This window comes from Triticum urartu, chromosome 3 (assembly GCF_003073215.2).
Source record: "Triticum urartu cultivar G1812 chromosome 3, Tu2.1, whole genome shotgun sequence".
Taxonomy (NCBI): Eukaryota; Viridiplantae; Streptophyta; class Magnoliopsida; order Poales; family Poaceae; genus Triticum; species Triticum urartu.
This window is the reverse complement of record NC_053024.1, coordinates 33,663,253-33,688,061: the sequence shown is the minus strand read 5'-3', so window position 1 is coordinate 33,688,061 and position 24,809 is coordinate 33,663,253. Positions and strand designations below refer to the sequence as shown.

Genomic DNA, 24,809 nt, shown 5'->3' with positions numbered 1-24,809 from the left:
CAACTCAAAGGAAGCCACGAATGACACGATTCGCATGCCTTGGGATGGACTTGTTGAAGGCAATCGTCCTAAGGAAGTGCACTAGCATTGTGCACAACATGTGTCTGACCAGCGCTAGTGCGTCCCTCTTCAACAGCATGCAAGCCCTCCAAGTGACAGCTTCTTCTCAAGCCCGTCGACCAGTAGAAGCACACGGACATAGGTACCTCCGGGACAGAGAAGGGTAGGCCGAGGTAGGGCATAGGGAAATTCAAGATGGGACACGCCATCTCGTTTTCAATGATGGTCAACTGGTCCAGCGAACATTGGATCTGGAGCAGTTGGTGTGCAGTCCAGAAGCAACGCCAAAGACTCAAAGTAGCTCCCTAATGGCAAGGATATCGCGTCTGTTTGAGTGAGGATCACTATATCATCGGCACACAGGGAGACCATGTTGCACCGCACGTTGGATCATGGAGTTGAGGATGTTCATGACAAGCGTAAATAGCATAAGTGATAACGGGTCGCCTTAACAAGCCCCTTGTTGTGACTTGTGACCAATCAGGAGACCAGGAACGCTATTGAAGTACACACATGGACGTCGAAGACAGGAAGTCAAAATTCCACTCCCGCTCGCAAGGGCCAAAGCCGAGTTGCCTAAGGAGGAAGGGCCAAGAGACGGACTCGAAAGGGCGTGGGTTCAAATCCCACTCTTGACAACTTTTTGCTTTTTTTTTCCTTTTCCTATTTTTAAAATCTGTTTTCGCTTCTTTGCACATAGAGCCCATCCCTCTAGCCGAAATACATCCTTTGTTTTTTTTATCATTTTTTATGTTGCTAAATGTGCACACCGCACATGCCACCGCCACGGCACGAGCCTTGTCGGGTGTGCTTCTATTCCTGAGTTTGGGAACTACCCTGACATTAGTAACTTCTGTTTTTTTAGCCCCTCTACCTGAAATACAGCCAGGCAAGCATGTTTAGTAAGTTCAGCCAATTAATTTGCTTTCTGAAATTATAGACGCGAACCATTAGAGCGCAACCGAGTTGATTATATACTTATTACACAATTAATTTGCATTCTGAAACATTCCCTCAATTTATTTATTTTTGCATTCTGAAACGAGCAGCATTAGTTCATGCTTCACATAGGATGGGTAGACAAAGTCCATCTGTATAGAGAAACATTAGACATGGGATGCAGTGACATCAGATGGATATACTGGGCAATATGCCCTAGGTTCTGACCTTGCCTCCGCGTTGAGATATCACCCACGTATCCCAAAATCAAAGAGGCACATTCGTTGAGAACATCGCAAAAAAGCTTACATTCATCTTTGGGGGTGAAGAGCGACCCCTTCCTTCTCAGTTCCATAAGCCATTTTATTCAAGTCCTGGAGATACTCCCAAGTCGTGTGCATACAATCTCTGCTAGGTTCTCCGTAAAAGTCGGTGACGCGACAACACGCAACTACCGCTTCATCAAAACAGATATCCAGGTAATGATCATGCGCTTTCGAAGACATCACGTTCAAATCTTTTCGCCAAAGGAGCAGTCTACCACTTTCTACCGTTACTGTCCGACGTGATCATGTCATCAACAGTGGTATTGTACAGGGTTCTTTCGCTTTGAGTCCTGATACGACGTCTCATTATCCACAAGGTTAGCAAGGGCACTGCTCCTCGATCCCAAATTTTCATCAAAGATATTCGGATCTTCGCCCCAGTTTTGAAGGAGCGCCGTACGACACTATGTACCCCATCTCTCTTGCTTTCTCAAAAGCAAGTCTTTTTCTACCTGCCTTGATCCTATCAATATCCATCTCCGTAGTAGGTTTAACAAGGAATGGTGTTGTGTCATGCAGATCCGCATCTGTTCCATCAAAGGATTCATTCCAGTAGTCGTTTTGTCTCCCTTCAACCTTCTCTGCCTCACTCTTTGCCACACCCTCCTCGCGCCCACCTTGCGGGTTCCCTCCCCTTTGGAAAGGCAGCACTATCATAGGCGCAAGCAACAAATCGATTCTTTTTTGAAACTATGATGATTTTTATAGCAAATTCGAAAACTATACACCCTAATGCAGAAAAATCAAAAGTATCACCCTGTCGGCTTCATGTTGGCCGAAGAGAGACTTTTCGGCCAACCGTTGGCCAAAAAGGACTTTTCGGCCAACAGTTGACCAAAGAGTCCCTCTTCGGCCAACACCTGCTCTACTGTTTTAGAAAATTTATATCAATTTAGATTTTTAGTATTTTAATTTGATTCTTTTTGCATTAGATTAGAAATTTTATGAAGTTTTTGTAGATATCAAGTTTGACTAGATTTGAAAGTTTGAATTTGAATTTTTATGAATTTGCTCAAATCACTAAATTGCCTATAATTTGAGCTAGGAGTATTCTTTTTAGATGGTTCTTTTTGCTACTGGTTCTTTGTGACTTTGTTTATCAATAGTAATTAATTGGTGAATTTTAGGATTACTTAAAATTAGGTTTTCACGAAAACAGTTCTGTTTTAGTGTTTTATAGGTTTTGTGCTATTTCTTTTAATATTAGTTGCTTTAAATTGTTTTCTTTATTTTTTGACATATTCTTTTTGTTTCTGTTTAGTTATCAGTAGCTATTTTATTTGTAGTATTTTTTTGTATTTTATTTCTTTTATCCTACTAGAAAACTTGTTTTGAGCTTCATAGGAGTTTATATTTAAAAGTTCCTTATAAATCATGTACCTCATTGGGAAATTCATAATGAAAGTTTAGGTTGTCTTCCTCCTCCTCTTGCAATGGGAATTCATCAATGGAGGGCCGCATATCTTTCTAGGTATTTTAATAGCCTTTCATCTCTATAAATAGACACCTTTAAAATTAGGGCTCACATAGATTAAAATAAAAGGTAGAGAAAATTTAGTCTTTTTTTTTGCGGGAAAGAGAAAATTTAGTCTATTTGGATAAATTTGGTGGCTTATTTGCCTCTTATTTTAATAATACAAATAACAGACTTTTATTCCCTCAGAAAATATAGTAGACTTTTGGATATAGCCCTGGCCCCCCAAATTATGTATAACTATATACACACGCGCGCACATACACACACAGATAGATGAAATCTCGCAATTGATATATAGTGGATTGTATGCATCAACAGGGATATTGATCAGTTCAGCTCAAATCATATATCTATGATAATATCTCACCACTAATTGCAGGATCTCCGAATAAATTAATTACCATATATTTTGTTATTATGCACTTATGTTCAACATACTCATATATATTGAAGCGAGAGAAGTGGACCATGTCGATTGGTCATTGGGTGTTCGTAAAGCCAGGCTGAACAGACAAGCAGTAAAAAATTGATATGACAGGGAGACGTTTGGTGTATGTTATGGCCATTATCTTGTTCATCGGTTGGGGTTGCAGAGTGTAAGTATAAAGGTCTTCATCCTCTATTATTTTATTGTTTTCATAGCCTTTGTGTTTTCAACAAGACAAATAAAAACATATACCCTTTTCTATCAAATAGAAAACTAATGCTTATCTATAATACCTAAATAGTTCGTCCCCACTATCCTATTTCTCTTAAGATGCAGCCTATCCACATCAGCCGCAATTACTCCTATTTGTCCTGATCAAGCAGCTCACCACGTCAGCATTTTTTCCAGGACAAATTGGGTGGTTCGTGGTAGCCGAAGAGGCCTTTTTGGTCCCTCCGGCATTCTCCTGGGCAGCAACCCCCTCGCCTGCCACCTCCGGAGACAAGGATCAAACTTCTCTGGTTGTCTTCAGGCGCGCAACCCTCCGCCCTCCACGGATTCAGGCATACCGGCCAGATCCGCCACCGAGAAGTGCAGCGTTCACATTGCGACTACGCCGCTACCCTCCAGCCTCGAGGTGCCCAACCCCTGCCACCTCGACGATTCCGCCTCCTCAAGGATGACCTCCACCACTTCCCTACTACACAGGAGGGCCGCCGCCGCCGCCTCTCGGTGACTTCCCCTGCCTGTGCTAAATCCCCCCTTTAAACAGTGGAGCGGCATCGCTCACATCATCTTCCACTGGTAGAAAAAGGGCCTTTAGTCCCGGTTCGTAAGGGCCTTTAGTCCCAGTTCGTAAGGGCCTTTAGTCCCGGTTCCTGAACCGGGACTAAAGTGTCGGTACTAATGCCCTCACCCTTTAGTCCCGGTTCAATCCAGAACCGGGACTAAAGGGCGCGGCCACGTGGAGCTCCACCTTTAGTCCCGGTTGGTAACACCAACCGGGACTAAAGGAAATTTTATGATTTTTTTTTTTAAAAAAAAATTTGAATTTTTTTTTTGAATTTTTTTTATTTTCAAATTTCTGAATTATTTTAACCTCTAGTCTGTAATCACCACCCCTCATCACTTCTCAATTTATCCTCTAATCACCCCTCATCATTCCAAATCATCTAACTTCCCGAACGATCACCCATCCTCCCACTCCCCCAGCTTGAGCACGCTTAACTTCCGGGTTCTATTCTCCCTCGCTCCAAGTCTGCACTTGTTGTTTTCCTGACAATAGTAAGATGTCAATCCTATTAACCTTCAGGAATTTTGCTTGAGCATGAAGTGACACATTTCACTGTTTGAGTTTGAAACTATTGTTTTAAAAAACTATAATTATTTAGTAACACTAATATTTCTTGAATAATTAGTTTGACCATTGTTTAACCACAGTTGACCACAGTTTGACCAGATTTGACCAAAATTGAAATAATTAAAATAATTATTTAGTAACACTAATATTCTAGAATAATTAGTTTGACCATTGTTTGACCATAGTTTGCCCACTGTTTGAATATTTTTCAATTTTTTCCACTCTAAATCTTAAAAGCCCCGTAACTTTTTTTCTATTAGGTTTTTGAGGATTTTGAAAATGTTTAACGGGGTTCCCCCCGTTAAATATGGATGTAACTTTTCGAGTAGATGATTTTTCATATAAAAAACTTTTTCATCCGAGTTAGTATGCAAAAGTTATGCCCATTTTTTCAAATTTCAGAGAGATTTTGCAAATAAAGTCAAAATTCACATTTGCAAATTTTCCCAACAACTAGACCACATATCACATGGGAAACTTATTTTCTTTTATTTTTTTTGACATTTCCATCATTTTCTTTTTTTTAAAAAACTGAAAAGGCGATCCCGGGGGGGGGGGGGGGGGGGGGGGGGGGGGTAGAGTTTGAAAATGGGACCTTTAGTACCGGTTCGTGGCACGAACCGGGACTAAAGGTCTCAATCCCATTAGTCCCTGTTCGTGCGTCAAACCGGGACTAAAGGTGTAATCTTAGTCCCGGTTCATGTCTTAAACCGGGACTAAAGGGCCCGAGTGAACCGGGACTAATGCCTTAGCCGCATGAACCGGGACCAATGCTCACATTAGTCCCGGTTCGTGACTGAACCGGGACTAATGTGAATATTGCCCCGTGACCATAGCCCTGTTTTCTACTAGTGTTCAACGATCAGGTTGTTGTTTGCGCCTCATGCTGGCCACGTAATATGCAGCAATCTGGCGTTCTCTCTTGCATTATCAATGTTCTCTTGCATTATTGATCTCAAAGCACATTATTGCCTGTATTATAGATTACTGATCCATGCCATTTTGATTATTTTACTATCATTGCAGATCCGTTCTTTTTGTCCTGAATTGTCTAGGAACTTTCCACATGGTGACTTTCATTTAAAGTATCAAAGATAGAAATTAGTGGATTTGGTCTTCACACCACTCATGTTTCGGCACTGTACCGACAATCTTTGAGTCTATATCGCCATCCCAACAAGATATGAGTTACATATTAGAAGTGCATTCATGTTTTCTATTTTACACCATCTCGAGTTTATCATGACCTCAAATGGTTGCTTTCTGTTGGACAGTTACTTCATCTGATCGACATTTTAGCTATCTGTGCATCTGATACAGTCACCTGTAAAATCTTTTGTATTTTCTTAGTATATTTTATTGTTGGTTCTAGACATTATTTGTCAGGTAACAATTTCTTACATTTATTAAGTCAAACTTAGCTCACTGTCACCGACTTGACTTCATTTCGCTACACCATAAAATTACATAAACATGTTGACTCCTCCATAGATGTTAATCAATGTAATATTGGCCTCTACCTGTTGATCGTGCCAGGGATATGAAAAGGATAAGGTACCCCCTTATTAACACAATTATGTTTTTTTTGCTAAGAAAACTTCGTAGTTACAACACTGTTTTTATATTTGTAGTTGCGAACATGATGTTAGTATCTTTTGTTTCTTATGTTTTCCTATTCAGCATAGTGGTGCTTAAGATCATCCTTTAGAAAAATTAATCTAGAACGCCTATTTCAGTGTTGTTTCTCGGTGGTTCATGTAAGACATTCATAATCTGTTGCAACATTTGATCAGGTTTGTTACATCTTTGTCTCCATGTATTTAGCCGCTTGACCTACCCAAGTGATCATGCACACATTATTTGACAATTCATCACTTTTTAGTCTATATAACAGGCTAAGGAGATTTATGCTGCGACCCTATATGTAGTTCTTCAATGGTGAACTTTCTACATTGCAGAATCCTCTTTTTAAGGTATGACATTCCAAATGATTTTCTGATTTCACATGTACAATTATTTGTTCATTCCCCATTGTTGTGACCTCCATGGTTATCGGCAACAAAATCTAGGCAGGCACCTCTTTTTCACTTGTGGCCTGGCACCAAAATCTAGGCAGACCTACATTTACAGGCCGTTTCCAATGTATAGGTGCCATGAGCTCTGTGAACATATTTCTTTATGTTTATTACTCTCACTCTTGATAATTTTGTGCTCTCTCACTTGTGGTCTGGCAAGGGATGATCTTTTACGTACTGTCTCTTGGCAGTATTTTTTTCTAACTGTATAATTCATCTATGCTTAGAATAAATGTAAATAAACAAAAGTGGGCTGAGTTCTTGCCCGACTTTGCTACATGATGCATCTCTCTTCCTCCCATGGCATGACGTCAAGTGATCAGTCTTTTTTAGGGAACAGTAGTCCATTTATTGCTATGTCATATAACTACGTGCATCCTTATTCTTAGAGCATCTTCAATAGATTGTATGTTAGTCTTGTTAGTAAAATATCCATGTCATCAACCAACAAGCTATCATACAACTACTCCAATGGGTTGTATCTAAGGTATCCAATAGATGATAAGAAAATAAATGTGATTACTCTCTATTTCACCTTGGAGCTTGTGCAAAGGTTGTTGGTTATTCTACATACAACTTTGCTCTCTCTCCACATTTATTACATGCCACATCATCACTTTGTCCTAGGTGGAAAATTTACCAACACCTATCTTACAGCTGTTGGAGATGCCCTTAATGATTAGCTTTGTCCCCTAACATCCACTGTTACTAAAGCGACAAGGCTCCTGCTGCCATGGTTTGTGTCTTTGATGGGCATACTAAAAATTGAAGTCTCTCCTGGTCGAACAAGTGGAGTGAATACGTTCTCTTTTTGCATATTGACAAACTACAAGCAGCTGATGGGCACCTCTCAAGTTCCTACCCATTTCAATTTACTTTGGATATCTTTTGCTGGCTCAAGTTCTCAGTTGCAAGATATTTTTCGGCAGCTCCTTCAAGTCAAAGTTAACACACAATATCTGGTCCACTGTAAAAAAAAACCTCCTAGATTACATTTGTGCCTTACGTCATGTTCGTGTAAAGGAATATAGCTAGCTGTAGTTTTCTTTGATTTTTTTATTTGTCCTGCAATGCTGACACTTTATCCCGCCTTCATGAAGAAAATGCATGTAAATTATTGGAGGGATAGAGTTTGTTGAACAATAGATAAATAGACTATTTGCGATGGAAGTTGCTGTTTTGAGACCTGTTGCATTTGGAAAGTATGTAACGGAGAAGTCTTTGATAATGTACTTCCAAATGTTCCCGTTTAGTACACAGAACTAAATAGAAGAGAGTTAAAAGTAAGTTTCCCTTCCCCCAAACTCATAACATTATTCCAACCGAAAGAGTACCATGATCATCAAAACTATCATTTTATGTAATCACAAATGTTATTTTTTCACCATACAATCCCGCAGCAACGCGCGGGGAATCATCTAGTATGATCAAATATGCATGCAATAGGTCGTCTCGAGGCTGGGAGAAAGAGCTATCTAGATTATCATACAAAGACAAGTGTTAGTGCCATCACTGAAAGCAAGATAGCTTTAAAGTTTTGCGTCTTGAGGACATGTATTTCAACAACAAGTTATAAAGCTTGCTACTGCTGCTTCAACAAGGGTCAACATGACGAACCCCCCCCCCCCCCCACAACACACACACCGTGTTTCTCACAAGGGAAGCAGTGCTTCAATAATGTCCTATTGCTACCCCAATGTCTCTTATCATGCCTCAGGAATTTCATTCCATGCCGACGTGTTATCTTCTTAGTCGAAATAAGCACACAAAGTTTGATGACAGAGTCATAGGCGACGTAGGTGTTGCACTTACTATAGGATCGCGTATTGGTGGAAAGAATCTATTGTTATTTTCTTATTCGTTTTAGTATCTTAGGCATCTTTTGCACACTAGTGCAGAATCGGGTTTTATGTCTCGGTTCTTCGTTCAAGGAAGCCTTTTTAGTCCAGTTCACGACCGGTTCACTTATGGTGGGACTTAACGCCTCCCCCCCTAGCGCATATAGTCCCAAAAACAAGGACGTGATAACTTATTGTCGAAATAGTCTTTTGCATTCTATTAATTTGGCAATATCTGTTGGGGAACGTTGCAGAAAACAAAAATTTCCTACCGGTTTCACCAAGATCCATCTATGAGTTCATCTAGCAACGAGTGATCGGATGCATCTACATACCTTTGTAGATCGCGCGGAAGCGTTCAAAGAACGGGGATGAGGTAGTCGTACACGACGTGATCCAAATCACCGGAGATCCTAGCGCCGAACGGACGGCACCTCCGCGTTCAACACACGTACGGTCACGTAACGTCTCCTTCTTCTTGATCCAGCAAGGGGAGGAGAGTGAGGAAGATGGCTCCAGCAGCAGCACGACGGCGTGGTGGTGATGGAGCTGCAGTACTCCGTCAGGGCTTCGCCAAGCACTATGGAGGAGGAGGAGGTGTTGGAGAGGGAGAAGGAGGCAACCAAAGGCGTGGATCAAAAAGCCCTCCTTCCCCCACTATATATAGGAGGGCCAAGGGGGGGCGCCGGCCCTAGGAGATCCAATCTCCTAGGGGGGCGGCGGCCAAGGGAGGTTTCCCTCCCCCCCAAGGCACCTAGGGGTGCCTTCCACTTGTGGGACTCTTCCCCTTTTGGAAACCCTAGGCGCATGGGCCTTTGGGGCTGGTGCCCTTGGCCCATGTAGGCCAAGGCGCACCCCCTACAGCCCATGTGGCCCCCGGGGCAGGTGGCCCCACCCGGTGGACCCCCGGGACCCTTCCGGTGGTCCCGGTACAATACCGGTGACCCCGAAACTTGTCCCGATGGCCGAATAGCACTTCCTATATATAATTCTTTACCTCCGGACCATTCCGGAACTCCTCGTGACGTCCGGGATCTCATCCGGGACTCCGAACAACATTCGGGTTACTGCATATACATATCCTACAACCCTAGCGTCACCGAACCTTAAGTGTGTAGACCCTACGGGTTCGGGAGACATGTAGACATGACCGAGACGACTCTCCGGTCAATAACCAACAGCGGGATCTGGATACCCATGTTGGCTCCCACATGCTCCACGATGATCTCATCGGATGAACCACGATGTCGAGGATTCAAGCAACCCCGTATGCAATTCCCTTTGTCAATCGGTATGTTACTTGCCCGAGATTCGATCGTCGGTATCCCAATACCTCGTTCAATCTCGTTACCGGCAAGTTCTTTACTCGTACCGTAATGCATGATCCCGTGACCAGACACTTGGTCACTTTGAGCTCATTATGATGATGCATTACCGAGTGGGCCCAGTGATACCTCTCCGTCATACGGAGTGACAAATCCCAGTCTTGATCCATGTCAACCCAACAGACACTTTTGGAGATACCCGGTAGTCTACCTTTATAGTCACCCAGTTACGTTGTGACGTTTGGTATACCCAAAGCACTCCTACGGTATCCTGGAGTTACACGATCTCATGGTCTAAGGAAAAGATACTTGACATTGGAAAAACTCTAGCAAACGAACTATACGATCTTTATGCTATGTTAAGGATTGGGTCTTGTCCATCACATCATTCTCCTAATGATGTGATCTCGTTACCAATGACATCCAATGTCCATAGTCAGGAAACCATGACTATCTGTTGATCAACGAGCTAGTCAACTAGAGGCTTACTAGGGACATGTTGGTGTCTGTTATTCACACATGTATTACGATTTCCGGCTAACACAATTATAGCATGAATAAAGACAATTATCATGAACAAGGAAATATAATAATAATGCTTTTATTATTGCCTCTAGGGCATATTTCCAGCAGTCTCCCACTTGCACTAGAGTCAATAATCTAGTTACATTGTGATGAATCGAACACCCATGGAATTCTGGTGTTGATCATGTTTTGCCCTAGGGAGAGGTTTAGTCAACGGATCTGCTACATTCAGATCCGTATGTACTTTACAAATATCTATGTCTCCATCTTGAACATTTTCACGAATGGAGTTGAAGCGATGCTTGATGTGCCTGGTCTTCTTGTGAAACCTGGGCTCCTTGGCAAGTGCAATAGCTCCAGTGTTGTCACAGAAGAGTTTGATTGGCCCCGACGCATTGGGTATGACTCCTAGGTCGGTGATGAACTCCTTCACCCAAATTGCTTCATGTGCTGCCTCCGAGGCTGCCATGTACTCCGCTTCACATGTAGATCCCGCCACGACGCTCTGCTTGCAACTGCACCAGCTCACTGCCCCACCATTCAAAATATACACGTATCCGGTTTTTGACTTAGAGTCATCCAGATCTGTGTCGAAGCTAGCGTCGACGTAACCCTTTACGACGAGCTCTTCGTCACCTCCATAAACGAGAAACATTTCCTTAGTCCTTTTCAGGTACTTCAGGATATTCTTGACCGCTGTCTAGTGTTCCTTGCCGGGATTACTTTGGTACCTACCTACCAAACTTATGGCAAGGTTTACATCAGGTCTGGTACACAACATGGCATACATAATAGAACCTATGGCTGAGGCATAGGGGATGACACTCATCTCTTCTATATCTTCTGCCGTGGTCGGACATTGAGCAGAGCTCAATTTCACACCTTGTAACACAGGTAAGAACCCCTTCTTAGACTGATCCATATTGAACTTCTTCAATATCTTATCAAGGTATGTGCTTTGTGAAAGACCTATGAGGCGTCTTGATCTATCTCTATAGATCTTGATGCCTAATATATAAGCAGCTTCTCCAAGGTCCTTCATTGAAAAACTCTTATTCAAGTAGGCCTTGATGCTGTCCAAGAGTTCTATATCATTTCCCATCAAAAGTATGTCATCTACATATAGTATGAGAAATGCTACAGAGCTCCCACTCACTTTCTTGTAAACGCATGCTTCTCCATAAGTCTACGTAAACCCAAACACTTTGATCATCTCATCAAAGCGAATGTTCCAACTCCGAGATGCTTGCACCAGCCCATAAATCGAGCGTTGGAGCTTGCACACCTTGTCAGCATTCTTAGGATTGACAAAACCTTCCGGCTGCATCATATACAATTCTTTCTTAAGGAAACCATTAAGGAATGCCGTTTTGACGTCCATTTGCCATATCTTATAATCGTAGAATGCGGCAATTGCTAACATGATTCGGACGGACTTTAGCTTCGCTACCGGTGAGAAAGTCTCATCGTAGTCAACCCCTTGAACTTGTCGATAACCCTTAGCGACAAGCCGAGCTTTATAGATGGTCACATTACCATCCGCGTCTGTCTTTTTCTTAAAGATCCATTTATTTTCTATGGCTCGCCGTTCAACGGGCAAGTCAGTCAAAGTCCATACTTCGTTTTCATACATGGATCCTATCTCGGATTTCATGGCTTCTAGCCATTTGTCGGAATCCGGGCCCGCCATCGCTTCTTCATAGTTTGAAGGTTCACTATTGTCTAACAACATGATTTCCAAGACAGGGTTGCCGTACCACTCTGGTGCGGAACATGTCCTTGTGGACCTTCGAATTTCAGTAGGAGCTTGATCAGAAGTATCTTGATCATTGTCATTAACTTCCTCTCTAGTCGGTGCAGGCACCTCAGGAACATTTTCTTGAGTTGCGCCATTTTCCGGTTCAAGAGGTAACACTTCATCAAGTTCCACTTTCCTCCCACTTACTTCTTTCGAGAGAAACTCTTTTTCTAGAAAGGATCCATTCTTGGCAACAAAGATCTTGCCTTCGGATCTGAGGTAGAAGGTATACCCAATAGTTTATTTAGGGTATCCTATGAAGACGCATTTTTCCGACTTGGGTTCGAGCTTTTCAGGTTGAAGTTTCTTGACATAAGCATCGCATCCCCAAACTTTTAGAAACGACAACTTAGGTTTCTTCCCAAACCATAATTCATACGGTGTCGTCTCAACGGATTTCGACGGAGCCCTATTTAAAGTGAATGTGGCAGTCTCTAAAGCATAGCCCCAAAAAGATAGCGGTAAATCAGTAAGAGACATCATAGATCGCACCATATCTAATAGAGTGCGATTACGACGTTCAGACACACCATTACGCTGAGGTGTTCCAGGCGGCGTGAGTTGTGAAACTATTCCACATTTCCTTAAGTGTGTGCCAAATTCATGACTCAAGTATTCTCCTCCACGATCTGATCGCAAAAACTTGATTTTCCTGTCACGTTGATTCTCAACCTCACTCTGAAATACTTTGAACTTTTCAAAGGTTTCAGACTTGTGTTTCATTAGGTAGACATACCCATATCTACTCAAATCATCAGTGAGGGTGAGAACGTAACGATAGCCACCGCGAGCCTCAACACTCATTGGACCGCACACATCAGTATGTATGATTTCCAATAAGTTGGTTGCTCGCTCCATTGTTCCTGAGAACGGAGTCTTGGTCATTTTACCCATGAGGCATGGTTCGCACGTGTCAAATGATTCATAATCAAGAGACTCTAAAAGTCCATCTGCATGGAGCTTCTTCATGCGTTTGACACCTATGTGACCAAGGCGGCAGTGCCACAAGTACGTGGGACTATCATTATCAACCTTACATCTTTTGGCACTCACACTATGAACATGTGTAGCATTACGCTCGAGATTCATTAAGAATAAACCATTCACCATCGGAGCATGACCATAAAACATATCTCTCATATAAATAGAACAACCATTATTCTCAGATTTAAATGAGTAGCCATCTCGAATTAAACGAGATCCCGATACAATATTCATGCTCAAAGCTGGCACTAAATAACAATTATTAAGGTTTAAAACTAATCCTGAAGGTAAATGTAGAGGTAGCGTGCCGACGACGATCACATTGACCTTGGAACCATTCCCGACGCGCAACGTCACCTCGTTCTTTGCCAATCTCCGCTTATTCCGCAGCCCCTGCTTTGAGTTACAAATGTGAGCAACTGCACCGGTATCAAATACCCAGGAGCTACTACGGACACTGGTAAGGTACACATCAATTACATGTATATCACATATACCTTTTGTTTTGCCGGCCTTCTTGTCTGCTAAGTATTTGGGGCAGTTCCGCTTCCAGTGACCACTTCCCTTGCAATAAAAGCACTCAGTCTCGGGCTTGGGTCCATTCTTTGGCTTCTTCCCGGCAGCTTGCTTGCCGGGCGCGGCAACTCCCTTGCCGTCCTTCTTGAAGGCTTTCTTACCCTTGCCCTTCTTGAACTTAGTGGTTTTATTCACCATCAACACTTGATGTTCCTTCTTGACTTCTACCTCTGCTGATTTCAGCATTGCAAATACCTTAGGAATGGTCTTTTCCATCCCCTGCATATTGAAGTTCATCACAAAGCTCTTGTAGCTTGGTGGAAGCGACTGGAGGATTCTGTCAATGACCACGTCATCCGGGAGATTAACTCCCAGCTGAGTCAAGCGGTTATGTAACCCAGACATAGTGAGTATGTGCTCGCTGACAGAACTATTTTCCTCCATCTTACAGCTAAAGAATTTGTCGGAGACTTCATATCTCTCGATCCGGGCATGAGCTTGAAAAACCATTTTCAGCTCTTCGAACATCTCATATGCTCCATGTCTCTCAAAACGCTTTTGGAGCCCCGGCTCTAAGCTGTAAAGCATGCCGCACTGAACGAGGGAGTAGTCATCAGCACGTGTCTGCCAAGCGTTCATAACGTTTTGGTTCTGTGGAACGGGTGGGTCACCTAGTGGTGCTTGTAGGACATCATCTTTCTTGGCAGCTATGAGGATGATCCTCAGGTTCCGGACCCAGTTCATGTAGTTGCTGCCATCGTCTTTCAGCTTGGTTTTCTCTAGGAACGCGTTGAAGTTGAGGACTACGTTGGCCATTTGATCTACAAGACATATTGTAAAGATTTTAGACTAAGTTCATGATAATAAAGTTCATCTAATCAAATTATTCAATGAACTCCCACTTAGATAGACATCCCTCCAGTCATCTAAGTATAACATGATCCGAGTTGACTAGGACGTGTCCGATCATCACGTGAGACGGTCTAGTCAACATCGGTGAACATCTTCATGTTGATCGTATCTTCTATACGACTCATGCTTGACCTTTCGGTCTTCTGTGTTCCGAGGCCATGTCTGTACATGTTAGGCTCGTCAAGTCAACCTAAGTGTTTGCATGTGTAAATCTGTCTTACACCCGTTGTATGTGAACGCCTGAATCAAACACCCGATCATCACGTGGTGCTTTGAAACAACGAACTGTCGCAACGGTGCACAGTTAGGAAAACACTTTCTTGAAATTATTACGAGGGATCATCTTATTTACTACCGTCGTTCTAAGTAAACAAGATGTACAAAACATGATTAACATCACATGCAATCAAATAATAAAAGTGACATGATATGGCCAATATCACATAGATCCTTTGATCTCCATCTTGGGGCTCCATGATCATCTTGTCACCGGCATGACACCATGATCTCCATCATCGTGTCTCCATGAAGTTGCTCGCCAACTATTAATTCTATACTATGGCTAACGCGTTTAGCAATAAAGTAAAGTAATTTACATGGCGTTTCTCAATGACACGCAGGTCATACAAAAATAAAGACAACTCCTATGGCTCCTGCCGGTTGTCATACTCATCGACATGCAAGTCGTGATTTCTATTACAATAGCATGAACATCTCATACATCACATATATATCATTCATCATTCATCACAACTTTGGCCATATCACATCACAAAACACTTGCTGCAAAAACAAGTTAGACGTCCTCTAATTGTTGTTGCAAGTTTTACATGGCTGAAATAGGGTTCTAGCAAGAACGTTTTCTTACCTACGTGAAAGCCACAACGTGATTTGTCAACTTCTATTTACCCTTCATAAGGACCCTTTTCATCGAATCCGCTCCAAGTAAAGTGGGAGAGACAGACACCCGCCAGCCACCTTATGCAACTAGTGCATGTTAGTCGATGGAACCGGTCTCACGTAAGCGTACGTGTAAGGTTGGTCCGGGCCGCTTCATCCCACAATACTGCTGAAGCAAGATAAGACTAGTAGCGGCAAGAAAGTTGACAAATCTATGCCCACAACAAATTGTGTTCTACTCGCGCAAAAAGAACTACGCATAGACCTAGCTCATGATGCCCTGTTGGGGAACGTTGCAGAAAACAAAAATTTTCCTACGGTTTCACCAAGATCCATCTATGAGTTCATCTAGCAACGAGTGATCGGATGCATCTACATACCTTTGTAGATCGCGAGCGGAAGCGTTCAAAGAACGGGGATGAGGTAGTCGTACACGATGTGATCCAAATCACCGGAGATCCTAGCGCCGAACGGACGGCACCTCCGCGTTCAACACACGTACGGTCAGCGTAACGTCTCCTTCTTCTTGATCCAGCAAGGGGGAAGGAGAGGTTGAGGAAGATGGCTCCAGCAGCAGCACGACGGCGTGGTGGTGATGGAGCTGCAGTACTCCGTCAGGGCTTCGCCAAGCGCTATGGAGGAGGAGGAGGTGTTGGAGAGGGAGAAGGAGGCAACCAAAGGCATGGGGATGAAAAAGCCCTCCTTCCCCCACTATATATAGGAGGGCCTAGGGGGGGCGCCGGCCCTAGGAGATCCAATCTCCTAGGGGGCGGCGGCCAAGGGAGGTTTCCCTCCCCCCCAAGGCACCTAGGGGTGCCTTCCACTTGTGGGACTCTTCCCTTTGATGAGGTAGTCGTACACGACGTGATCCAAATCACCGGAGATCCTAGCGCCGAACGGACGGCACCTCAGCGTTCAACACACGTACGGTCAACGTAAAGTCTCCTTCTTCTTGATCCAGCAAGGGGGAATGAGAGGTTGAGGAAGATGGCTCCAGCAGCAGCACGACGGCGTGGTGGTGATGGAGTTGCAGTACTCCGTCAGGGCTTCGCCAAGCACTATGGAGGAGGAGGAGGTGTTGGAGAGGGAGAAGGAGGCAACCAAAGGCGTGTATCAAAAAGCCCTCCTTCCCTCACTATATATAGGGGGCCTAGGGGGGGCGCCGGCCCTAGGAGATCCAATCTCCAAGGGGGGCGGCGGCCAAGGGAGGTTTCCCTCCCCCCCAAGGCACCTAGGGGTGCCTTCCACTTGTGGGACTCTTCCCCTTTTGAAACCCTAGGCGCATGGGCCTTTTGGGGCTGGTGCCCTTGGCCCATGTAGGCCAAGGCACACCCCCTACAGCCCATGTGCCCCCCCGGGGCAGGTGGCCCCACCCGGTGGACCCCCGGGACCCTTCCGGTGGTCCCGGTACAATACCGATAACCCCAAAACTTGTCCCGATGGCCGAAGTAGCACTTCCTATATATGATTCTTTACCTCCGGACCATTCCGGAACTCCTCGTGACGTCCGGGATCTCATCCGGGACTCCAAACAACATTCGGGTTACTGCATATACATATCCCTACAACCCTAGCGTCACCGAACCTTAAGTGTGTAGACCCTACGGGTTCGGGAGACATGTAGACATGACCGAGACGACTCTCCTGTCAATAACCAACAGCGGGATCTGGATACCCATGTTGGCTCCCACATGCTCCTTGATGATCTCATCGGATGAACCACGATGTCGAGGATTCAAGCAACCCCGTATACAATTCCCTTTGTCAATCGGTATGTTACTTGCCCCAGATTCGATCGTCGGTATCCCAATACCTCGTTCAATCTCGTTACCGGCAAGTCACTTTACTCGTACCGTAATGCATGATCCCGTGACCAGACACTTGGTCGCTTTGAGCTCATTATGATGATGCATTACCGAGTGGGCCCAGTGATACCTCTCCGTCATACGGAGTGACAAATCCCAGTCTTGATCCGTGTCAACCCAACAGACACTTTTGGAGATACCCGTAGTCTACCTTTATAGTCACCCAGTTACGTTGTGACGTTTGGTATACCCAAAGCACTCCTACGGTATCCTGGAGTTACACGATCTCATGGTCTAAGGAAAAGATACTTGACATTGGAAAAACTCTAGCAAACGAACTATACGATCTTTATGCTATGTTAAGGATTGGGTCTTGTCCATCACATCATTCTCCTAATGATGTGATCTCGTTATCAATGACATCCAATGTCCATAGTCAGGAAACCATGACTATCTGTTGATCAACGAGCTAGTCAACTAGAGGCTTACTAGGGACATGTTGGTGTCTGTTATTCACACATGTATTACGATTTCCGGCTAACACAATTATAGCATGAATAAAGACAATTATCATGAACAAGGAAATATAATAATAATGCTTTTATTATTGCCTCTAGGGCATATTTCCAACATTATCATCATATATACTCTTGATTTTGACTGATACTACATAAAACATACAAAAGTCACATCGGGGTAAATACCGCTATATAATCTTGCAATTGATAGTATAGCAGATTGTATGCATCAATCGGGATATCAGTCTGTTCACCAATCATCTATTGAATTATCTCACCACTAGTTGCAGGATCTTGAAATAAACTAGTTACCATATATTACTTGATTACATTCAATACATCGAAGCGAGGGAAGTGGCCCCATGTGGAGTGGTCGTTGCATGCCTCACTTGCGATGCTATGTTGGTAAAGCCAGGCTAAATAATCAAGTTGTAAAAAGTTGATATGACGGGGAACCGCTTGGTGCATGTCATGGCCATTATCTTCTTCATTCGTTCGGTTACGACAAGTGTAGAGTGTAAGCATATAACATCGGCATCCTCTATTATTGCCTTGTTGTCATTACCTGTATGTTTTAAATCATTTACTTTTTCTATTAAATATCAAATTTATGAGTATATATATATAACCAAATATATGCAATACGTCGTCTCGAGGCTGGAAGAAAGAGCTATCTACATTTTGTCATACAAAGACAATGCTAGTGCTCACTGAAGCAAAGATTGTTGTGAAGTTTTGCGTCTTGAGGGCATGTACGATTTCTACCGTTGCCTCAACAAGCCACCCCCTCCCCCGGTTTCTCCACATGGGATGAGTGCATAAAGAATTGTCCTTATTACAACCCTAAATGCCCTCTTCCAACTGCCAAGGAATTTCATCCATGAAGTGTTATCTTGTATGTTTAAAGAAGAAAGTAGCATGTGTGCACCTAAATATAGATCTGTACTGGAAAAAAATGATGCATTTTATTTTCTTTACCAAAATGATTTTAGATTGTTATGTTTTCTTGTACAGTTTTACGCATGAACGGTCTAAGTTATCTTATTAGATTGTCATGTTATTTTTTACCAACTGTGAGGTAATTATGTTGAAAATGTGATGTAATTGTGTTGAATATTTGTGTTTGAGTTGTGGTATAGTTAGACTTGTAATTAACAAAGAATTAGGTGTTTCAATCATGTGTAAGTGTGTAACCAAAATAGACGAGTCGAAGCTGGTGAGCTAGACACGTGTAAAAAGGGGATGGTCCGTGCACCCAAGTGGTAAGGGTGACTAGACTAGCCGGTCTTTGATGTTGTCTGTCGAAGATCATGGCTGCGAAAACATCTCGGCAAACTCCTATGCAGATTGAGTTATGTCCATGTTCATGTCAATTTGTGTGGAGGTACGCCTCAACTTCATGTGGCGCCATGTTCCACAAGCCCCTTATACAAAGAACAAAAAATGCAGCCAACACCCGGATTCATCAGAGAGGCAAGCACATTTCATTAGTTCAAACTATTAATTTGTATTCTGAAAATACATGACATAAGCCAATGAACCAAAGTTTGACATAAATTATTAGAGTGCAATGGAATTTCTTATATATATACTTATAACCTGATTAATTTGCATTCTGGAACTGTAAGCATGCAGGCAACATTAGTTCATGCTCTCGCAAAAACATATGGATATAAAATATGAAATTTGGAATGGATCAGTATTCAATGCCAATTCCCAACAGGAACTCATCATGCTAAATTGCCAGAATTACACCTTCGGTACTTGAGCTTCCTTTTGCTTTTGTGAACGAGCCTCCTTCATATTTTTTTAACTAGCAGCAGTCGTTAACAAGAAAGCATAGAAGCCACGCCCACTGTCAATGGTAAGAAGAGAAACAAAGACTGAAAACATCACAGTTTGGTAGGACTTTGAGCTGCCTCGGACAGACGAACACATCAACCTCACACAAAGAGTCCACAAAACAAGCTCAACATCCCTCACAGATACCATATCACCAAGGCAGCAAGCAAGCCCACTAAGTGTGACTATATGAACACTGATTTTGACAAGGCGTTCGTATGAAATGGTTTGGCCCCGGGTATCTTCAGCGTACCATGTAGGATCAACGACCCCCGTACAGTGACGCCATGGTGAGCGTTGGGGACGAGCAGCCGAGAGGTCAGGGAGACCGGTGGAGGGTTCGACTTGCTTACTTGCTTGTTGCGCTGCGGCCGCTTGTAGGTGTTGCCATGCTGGTGTCGTGGTCGTCACGGCATCGCCATCGGCCGCCTCCATCGGTGTGCATCTAGGTTGAGAATAGGGAGAAGAGAGGCCAAGAAGCGAACTGGAGGGAGGGAACTGGAAGAGGGTATTCCATGGGATCTATCTTTTGGGCCAAATCATTGGTATCCCATGGAATACCCTGGCTCCGCCCATGCCAAGTACTAGGCTTGGTTCACCCATAGTTGTTGGTACATTTTGTCCTCCATAGCTATATCTAGAAGCATGACATCATCAGTTTTATTTTAAACAATATGCTATATAATCACTACCCACATTTGTTTTCCTATTGTGTGTGGTTGCAACACCTTAATAGAACTTATCTATAGAAGTGTTGGTGAGAGCCCGCATCGTGGATGTTTCGGATTTCTGGTCGATTGACAGAAAGCATGCACAATATCAAAAGCCTTGACGCAGCGCTGCATGATTTGCACATGACTATATATACCTCATGTCACACTCCTAGAGCGTAGAACAGTATCCAGTGTTACTATAGTTTGAGCCATATGCTTTGGAATTTATTAAAGAAGGATTGTGGTTGGCAATTGGTTTCCTACCTCGTTTAGTTAGCTAGCAAGCTAACTTAATGTCATGTCAATCTTTTCATCTCATATAAGTATTCAGTATCCTACTTAGTTCATATAAACAAACCAACAAAAAAATTGGTTTAAGCTAATTGTCGTGGTCATGTGACTTTACGACTGTATGGCTGAGGGATCCCGATTTTCTTTTAATCTATTTGTATGGCTTTATCGATAGCGAATGGTCGATGGTAACAAATTGATAACTGTTCTTTGCGACATGCTAACATGCAGATAAATTGTGAGAGACATTGTCTTGCATGCGATGCCGGTGCTTTACGTAAAAGGTTGTGCTTCTGCTACAAATAAAGGATATGTAGTTTCAATCATATTGTTTAAGGCCTCCTTTGGTTTGGAGGAATTTCATAGGAATTCTAGAGGATAGGATTCTTATAGGATTTTTTCCTTTAGAGCCCTTTGGTTCATAGGAATAGATTCCTATTCCTACATAGGATTGGTTCCTATCCTCCACATTTCATAGGAAAATAAAAATGAGCCTAGATTCAATGAAAAAATTCCTTTGGTGTCAACCAAATGACATCTCGTTTCCTATTCCTACTCATAGGATTTGAGATACATGTCATCTCATTTTCTACAAAATTCCTATTCCTACGATAATCCTATCCTATGAATCAAAAGAGGCCTAAGATTGTTTTTTATGTGAGTATGGCGACTTAAGGATACAATATTCCACACCGGGCCACGAACCCTGAAAAGCTCGGTCGAGGCCCGCTGCGGCCTTTCTCTGGCCCCCGGAGCCCGGTTCCCTCCGCCGACACTCACCCCTGTAACCCCCTCCGCCCTCTCTCCCGAGCAACCGCCGCCGCCGCCTCCGGTCCCGGCCGCTGCCAGCCGTCTCCCCCGGCGCCGCTCCGCCCCCGAGCGCCTGCTCTTCGTTATGCCTCGCGCGTGGCCTTGCGGCCGCGAGGGTTCCCGGCGCGGCGTCGCCATGGACATCGGACCGGCCTCCCGCGCGTCTCCGTGTCCTGCCTGTGGCCACACGCCTCCGCCTCTCCTCCTTGTCTTGAACATTTGAGCAACGCCGTTGGTGGTGCCAGCAAAGAGGCGGTTCTGGAGGCGACATGGCCGTCGACGGCTGCAACGGCGCGAGCGCACCAGCAGATGCAGCTCCTCCTACATCCTGCATCCATGCCACCCTTGCAGCTCCGGAGTTGTGCAAGGATTTATGGCAGAACAAACATGTAAAAGCCTAGAGTGGACTGCAAATGAGTTATTCCTTTCGAAACTTTGAGTGTGTGCCCAAGGCAGCTCAGTCCCTTCAGACTATTTATTCCGGTTAGTAGGCTTTTCTTCTGCAGAGAAGAAGGAAAATGGCAATGGCAGCCTCGAGCTTTATATAGATGCTAGTGCATACAATCTGATGCAAAGTAATCGATTCTCTTGCGTACGTTTGAACACAAAAGGAAATAACTACACATCATGGTAGTCACTGAATCCGAATCTCCCGGTAACAATCTGATGCAAATCCAACCAAATGTGCAGTTTATCCAGCACGAAACGATTCCTTTATCCTGCTTAAGTTTTAGTATTATTTTCCAGATGATTCATATATGATTTTTGTTTAAGATACAAGGTTGTTTCTCCGAGCCTGGATATGTTCTCCTCATGCACTAGCAGAGCATCCGATGTTTGTTGCATGTTGATCGTGTTCATTTTCTTTCTCTGTTGGTTTAATATAAAGTGATGCCTCTTGAAGTAGCTCCTCAGAATCTAACATATGACTGAGATAAGCATCATGACTTAAGGTTTCAATTTCCAAAATCCTTTGTTCAAGCGAAAGAACATTTGCACAACAGCCACATTTTCCTCCAGTTTCAGGACGGCATCAGTTCTAGCCCCGATAGTAATGCACGCAAGCTGGATGTACTCATTATTTTGTTGGCTCTGCTCTGGTGAGTTCTTCCCTATTTTCCTCTTTGATTAGTTGCTTCCATGTGCCCAACCTGAACTTCCTTCAATGTTTATCATGGCTTTAGTGGTAGTGTGACTGTTTTAAAGTTTATAATTTCTGTGTTCTCTAGCAAGTTTATCTCAACCTGATCTTCCTTTTTGCAGTTAAACCAAAACTCAGATTTCTTTGTGTAAACACATTGAAGACCACTGCAGAGTCTGACATTGAAGAATTCTGCAAAATACATTGTAGAAAAAGTTAATTTTCCAGATGATTCATATATGATTTTGTTTAAGATACTCTCCGAGCCTGGATATCTTCTCCTCATGCACTAGCAGCATCCGATGTTTGTTGCATGTTGATCGTGTTCATTTTCTTTCTCTGTTGATTCAATATAAAGCGATGCCTCTTGAAGTAGCTCAGAATCTAACATATGACTAAGATAAGCCTCATCATGCCTTCAGGTTTCATTCTCTAAAATCCTCTTTTCAAGCAAAAGAACATTTGCAAAACAACCACACTTTCTTCAGTTTCGGGACGGCATCAGTTCTACCCCCGATAGTAAATGCACGTAAACTGGATGTACTCCTCATTCTGTTGGCTTTGCTCTGCTGAGTTCTTCCCTATTTCTCTCTTTGATTAGTTGCCTCCATGTTCCCAACCTCATGTCCCTTCAATGTTTATCATGGTTTTAGTGGTAGTGTGACTGTTTTAAAGTTTATGATTTTTGTGTTCTCTAGCAACTGTGTGTGTGCTATGAAATTAAGATTCTTAAGGCGGATGTTGTTGTATAAAGTCAGGCATGTTTCTTATCGTTATAATTAGATGGTAAACTAATGGCCTTAGTTATATGGCGCACTTCAATCCTCCCCCAAGGAACGAAGCCTGCAAGATCTGTTTTGGTTTATTTAAATCCCTGCCAAATGTTTTCTTCTGAGGAAAATCCTTGCAGGATATTAATGCCATCATATGCTCTAATTCTCTGCTAGGGTGATTCAGCGTGGTTATTTGACAATTATATCTAATTTTAATTCTTGATACTAGAAATCTACTCACTCCGTTCCAAATTACTCGTCGTGGTTTTAGTTCACACGACGAGTAATTTGAAACGAAGGGAGTAGCAGGCAGGACAGGGGTGACATATGCAACCATTGGGAGCGTCAGTGTGTAGTCCTTAGCAGTTGTTCGTAACATCTTGCATGATTATTTTGTTGCTTATAAAAAAAATGCTTAGTTCCAGACAATAAGACAGCTGAGATATGGTTTTAAACTGTGTCATGTTTATAGCCTACTTGAGGTAGACATGGTTCTATGAGAGGTGGTTGCTTATGCATCAGGTCCTCAATGTTTGACATATAACATGCTTCTACGTGGTTCTGTTCTCATTGATTCTATCTGTGCGTAGCTACAGATATATGTTGTTTGTGGCATTTCGAGAATCCCTGTCATGGCATGTTCATGGATCTGCTTTGCTTTGTCATGCTAACTGAACCCTGAGTAAGAGTAATGTGACAACCACCGATGAAAAAAAATGTTGTCGAAACGTATGGAATTATAGATATAAAATCTAGTTTCGAAGGTCTCCCCATGAGGAAGCCAATGGTGAAAGCGGATCGTCAATCAAGTTAACAGTTTGAGGGATAAAACTTTTAAAATTCACATTTTGAGGAATCTTTGTTGGTTTTTGTTTATCTTTGTTGATAAAACATAAGTAAAGATCGTACAATATGGTCATAAGATTGTACCATCTCAGAGCTCTCAATTCATAGAGTAATTGTGTTGTAATTTTGACATAAGACAAATGTCTTGATAAAACATATATGGAAACAAGCTCATAAATCTTGGAGCGGTGACTTCTATTCACACTATAGTAATCCTTAACTGATTGCATGTTTACATCTCAAGAACAATTATAATCCTCTACTTGTGGAATAATGCGTCACCAAACCTAGTTCACTTGCAAAGCTGCAAAGACATTGGAAACAAACCACTAAAACATTTCATCAATGGACGCTGCAACATATTCCATTAGTAGTCTTTGTCCATTCATTCATCTGGTAGTCTTTGGGCTCCAAACACAAGATAACAAACATAATTATTTTCTAACCATCCTTTTAACATGATTTATTTCAGAACCCATGACCCAAACACCGAGATGGAGAACACATGCATACGCAGTCTCGGATGACGGTTTTACGAAGGATAGAATCTAGCCACCGGGAGGAGCAAGAAAGGCAATAAAGTGAGCGACAAGTAAAGCAATGATCTT

General features: G+C 43.0%; 1 protein-coding gene across 1 annotated transcript; it reads left to right on the top strand.

Annotated features, from left to right (window-relative positions):
* The first annotated feature begins 3,333 nt into the window (after positions 1 to 3,333).
* LOC125546565 lies at positions 3,334 to 18,669 on the top strand. Its single transcript, XM_048710780.1, has 3 exons — positions 3,334 to 3,382; positions 8,111 to 8,281; positions 18,575 to 18,669. The coding sequence occupies exons 1-3, from the start codon at positions 3,334 to 3,336 to the stop codon at positions 18,667 to 18,669; spliced, it is 315 nt and encodes a 104-aa protein (XP_048566737.1).
* Positions 18,670 to 24,809: the final 6,140 nt, after the last annotated feature.

Bases quoted from the DNA above. Each gene is read 5' to 3' on its own strand.
- LOC125546565 (XM_048710780.1), top strand. From the start codon at position 3,334: ATGACAGGGAGACGTTTGGTGTATGTTATGGCCATTATCTTGTTCATC. The intron at 3,383-8,110 runs GTTGGGGTTGCA...TGCATGCAATAG, and splicing joins GGCCATTATCTTGTTCATCG to GTCGTCTCGAGGCTGGGAGA. The intron at 8,282-18,574 runs CCCCCCCCCCCC...AAGCCACCCCCT, and splicing joins CAAGGGTCAACATGACGAAC to CCCCCGGTTTCTCCACATGG.